General features: G+C 38.2%; 1 protein-coding gene across 1 annotated transcript; it reads left to right on the top strand.

Annotated features, from left to right (window-relative positions):
- Positions 1–362: 362 nt before the first annotated feature.
- On the top strand, positions 363–4,568 carry LOC131651452 (uncharacterized). The gene is made up of 3 exons (XM_058921115.1): positions 363–1,026; positions 1,126–1,921; positions 3,578–4,568. The coding sequence occupies exons 1-3, from the start codon at positions 363–365 to the stop codon at positions 4,566–4,568; spliced, it is 2,451 nt and encodes an 816-aa protein (XP_058777098.1).
- The last annotated feature ends 273 nt before the right edge of the window (positions 4,569–4,841 follow it).

Genomic DNA, 4,841 nt, shown 5'->3' with positions numbered 1-4,841 from the left:
CCCAACGACCCTTTTTCTATTACTGGGTTAAGCCCACTTGTACTATGGCTATTATAAATAAGCCCTTATGTATGACCTGGAAAACCAATGGAATAATACATAGTTTTTCATTGAATATTTTTTCTTTCCCATGATCCGCTGCCAAGTGTTAACATGGTATCAGAAGAAGTGAGATTCCTCTGATCTTTTTCAACCTTTCTCTTTTTTTCACGTGTCTTCACACCCTTATCTTCTTTGTTATCGCTGATTTTCCCCCCTTCATTCCTCTGCTCTTGTTCCCGTTCTTTTCTTTCTTTCGTGCCATCTTCTTCTCTTCCTTGCCGTTTCTTGCATTTTTTCTTCTTCTTCTTTTCTGTTACTCCATGGAATCCGATGGAGATTCATCCACTCCGAAACACTCTCCAATCAAAACTCCAAAGAACAACAATGGAGTCCCAACCAGAACCTACCAAACTGACATGCTCGATCCTTTCTTTATGCACCCCAGTGATAACCCAGGTTTATCCCTTGTTTCTCCTGTTCTCAACAACAACAATTTTCATTCTTGGTCACGAGCCATCAAACTCGCTCTACGTTCGAAGAACAAGCTAGGTTTTATCGATGGCACTCTTCCTCGTCCCAAATCTTCAGACTCCAAATACCTCGCATGGGATCGATGCAACAACATGGTAATGGCATGGCTCACCAACTCAATTGATAAAGAAAACTCTGAAAGTGTGTTATGGATGGATTCGGCAAAGGAGATCTGGGATGAACTCCATGAACGCTATCATCAAGGTGATATCTTTCGTATTTCAGATCTTCAAGAAGAAATTTATGCACATAAACAAGGTGACCAAACCATTACACAGTATTTCACCACTCTAAAGAAACTATGGCAAGAATTTGACAATTTTCGCCCCATTCCCAGTTGTATCTGTGAACCTGTGTGCCACTGCTCCCTATCTTCCACCATTAAGACCTACCGCGATAACGATTACGTTATCCGTTTTCTCAAGGGGCTCAATGACTGCTATGCACCAGTTCGTGCTCAAATCATGCTCATGGCTCCGCTACCTTCCGTTAACAAAGTCTTCTCCCTCCCAATTCAACAAGAACAATAAACCATTCAACCGCTTGGAGAAGACAAACTCCTTGCTTACATCAACAAATCCAATAAAAAAGGACCCTCATCTGACCAAACCTCCAAGAATTCAGCATACCAGAAATCTAAAGGAATCAAGATCTGCTCTTACTGCAACAAGCCAGGTCACACTATTGAAGTTTGCTTCAAAAAGCACGGTCTTCCCCCATATTTGAAGAAATCGCAGATTGCTCAAGTTTCGACAGAAGACTCCACAACTGACAAACCAGATGACACGGATCAATGCTCTAATCAGTCCGTTCTGACAGTTGATCAACAACGTGCTCTTCTTGCCCTTCTTCAACAAAATGATTCATCCAACTCTATTACAGTGCAACACCTTCAAACTTCACACTCTGGTATGATCCCTATCATTATATCTAATACTAAAATAGGATTTTCTGACTGGTTATTAGATACGGGTGCCACAGATCATGTATGCCACTCCTTGTCCATGTTTAAAACCATAAATACTATTTCTCCCATAAACATTAAACTCCCTAATGGAGCTATTGTCACTACTAACAAATTTGGTTCTGTTTATTTTTCTGATGTTTTGCACATACACGATGTTCTCTATATTCCTACCTTCTTTACTAATATCATTTCTGTCTCCAAGCTATGCCACTCTTTAGATTGCACTCTTACTTTCACATCCACTGCTTGCATCATACAGGGGAACCTTACCCTAATGAAGATTGGTGCAGCTAGGATCCACCAAGGCCTTTACTCACTGATATTACCTGCTGCACACACCTCTATTCCCCAATATGATGTTCCCCATCCCCATATCAACATGTTAGATAGTTTTACTCTTTGGCATAACAGGCTTGGCCACCCATGTTTTGACACTCTGAAACATATCAATAAAATCATACCTTTACATAAATTGCCTAAATATGATATTCCTTGTGATGCTTGCTTTCATGCTAAACAAAAACGAAATCCGTTTCCTAATAGCTATACTAGCAGTAGCACATGTTTTGATCTTGTCCACATGGACATTTGGGGTCCTATCTCCACTATTTCCTTACTTGGACACAAATATTTCTTAACTGTCATTGATGACTATAGTAGATTCTGCTGGATTTTTCTAATGAAAAATAAATCTGAAACTTCCTTTTTAATACAATCTTTTATTAAAAAAATTCAAACCCAATTTCAATGCACCATTAAGACCTTAAGGTCTGACAATGGACCTGAATTTCTCTTAAAACAACATTCTTATGCCTCTCAAGGGATTCAACATCAGACTTCTTGTGTCTATGATCAGTGCATTTTAATGCACGTTCTTCCATGTTTGTACTCAAGCATTTCTTCGGTTTGTTTTATTTATTTTTATGTTTTAATATGTTTTTATATTTTATTTTATTTTTGCACTTATTTGTTTTTCGTATTAATTTTTCAGCTTTAACAGTCTGCACGGAAACGATCATATCTGGAGTTCCAGGAGTCCGATTAAGGCATTCTAATAATCGCCGGAAAGCTAAGAGAAAGGGCTACGATTCTTATGTTGGAGTCGAAGTCAGAATCGGAATGTAGAAGGGCCAGAATATTCGTTGAAGTTGCAGCACTAGTTTTAGCTAAGTTTCGGGTCAATTGGTTTTAGGCCTGGGTCGTATGTTTGACCCAGTTGGATTGTAAAACGGGTTGTGGTTTTGACTTAGGTTAGGAGCCGCGGTTACTGTTCATTCGGTCACTATTCACGAAATTTTCCAAGCGTTTGACGATCCCATGGCGAACTAATCCCTATTGAGTTAATCTGCTGTAATTTGGATTCCAAGACTTGAGGTTAATATTATTTTGCAATATAATTTCTATTCATATCAATCCTATTTTGTGTCATTTGTTTGCTTAATCCGAATCATCATAGAATAGCATTGTTAATTCGATTGATTTATGCTTCCTGAATTTATATGCGTTATATCGTCTGCTTAATTCGTTATTCCGCTAATTGTTGAACCGTTTGCTTAATCCGGTGAAAGAGGAACATAATTCTTATAATTCCATTCTCGCTTGTTGAATGTTTTTGTGCTTCGAATGTGAATAAAATCCGCAGAATTATATTTATCGATGATAGTAGGAACCGAAACAGCAGATTAGCTTAACTTCATAATCACTTATTTTCAAAACAGCTTATTTTATAATCACTTTTTTAAGCGCTTTTTTCTAAATCGAACCCAAACCAACCCCCCCCCCCCCCCAATTTCGACTTTGCTTTCAGTTAATAAAATCAAGAATCCTTGCGATACGACTCGAGCCATTGTCGCTGTATTACGTTTTACGAAATACTCGTTTTTGACCCGCGCGCGACACCGGATCAGTCTATACACCCCAGCAAAATGGGATTGTTGAAAGGAAACATCAACATCTCCTTGGGGTCACTCGTGCTATCCTGTTTCAATCACACACACCCAATATTTTTTGGTCTTATGTTGTTCATATAATAAACAGATTACCTAGTAAACTTCTTAAATATGATTGCCCTTATAAATTACTTTACAATGTTATTCCTGATTATATGCACATGAAAATTTTTGGTTCGCTTGTTTATGCCTGTACCAAGCTCGTTTCTAGAAGCAAACTGGATTCTAGATCCAGAAAATGTGTTTTTCTTGGATTTCAAAATGGTGTAAAAGGTTGCCTCCTATATGACTTAAATAACAAAAACATTTTCATCTCTCGTGATGTGATCCACTTTGAAAACATCTTTCCTTTCACTACCCTTCAAAACACTGAATCCAATTCACCTCAACCTATTTACCATTCTCCAAATACTGCTCACACTGACTACATAATACCAACCCCTAATACCTCATATATTCCCTCACCAACAAACCATTTCCCTACTGACAATGTTGTCCAAACTCCACCATCCCTTCAACCTCAATCTAATGCCACCACCTCTCCACCACCCTTACCTCCTCCACCTACTACAATAAGACAATCTTCTAGACACTCTAAACCTCCCTCTTACCTTAGAGATTATCACCGTGCTCTTCTAACAGGTACTCCTTTTTCCAACTCTCATCTACAATCAGGTAATACTCCTTACCCTATATCTCATTTCATTGACTATACTAAATTATCACCATCTCACCGTATTTTTAATTTAAATATCTCCACTGTGACTGAACCAACCACATATGCCACTGCCATTCTTTACCCAAACTGGCAGCAAGCCATACAAAATGAGTTACAGTCCTTAAAAGACACTAAGACTTGGGTTCTTACTCCTCTTCCACACAACAAAAAGGCTATTGGTTGTAAGTGGGTATTTAAACACAAGTACAACCCTAATGGCACAATTGAGTGGTACAAAGCCCGCCTCGTTGCCAAAGGATTCAACCAAACCGAAGGATTAGATTATCTTGAAACCTTTAGTCCTGTCATTAAAATGACAACTATTAGGATTTTATTATCTATTGCCTCTTCCCTTAAATGACATGTTCATCAACTTGACATAAATACTGCTTTTTTACATGGTGATTTAACAGAAGAAGTTTACATGAAATGTCCTCCAGGTTTACCAGCTGCTAAGAACATGGTCTGCAAGTTAACAAAGTCCATTTATGGACTTAAACAAGCTAGCAGACAGTGGAATCATAAATTGACCACATCCTTAGTAAACCTTGGCTTCACTCAATCAAAAGCTGACTATTCATTATTTACATACAAACCTGCCACTAACTTCACTGTTGTACTTGCATATGTAGAT

This window comes from Vicia villosa, linkage group LG2, assembly GCF_029867415.1.
Source record: "Vicia villosa cultivar HV-30 ecotype Madison, WI linkage group LG2, Vvil1.0, whole genome shotgun sequence".
NCBI classification, from domain to species: Eukaryota; Viridiplantae; Streptophyta; class Magnoliopsida; order Fabales; family Fabaceae; genus Vicia; species Vicia villosa.
The sequence above is the reverse complement of the archived record's forward strand: the minus strand, read 5'-3'. Positions and strand labels throughout refer to the sequence as shown.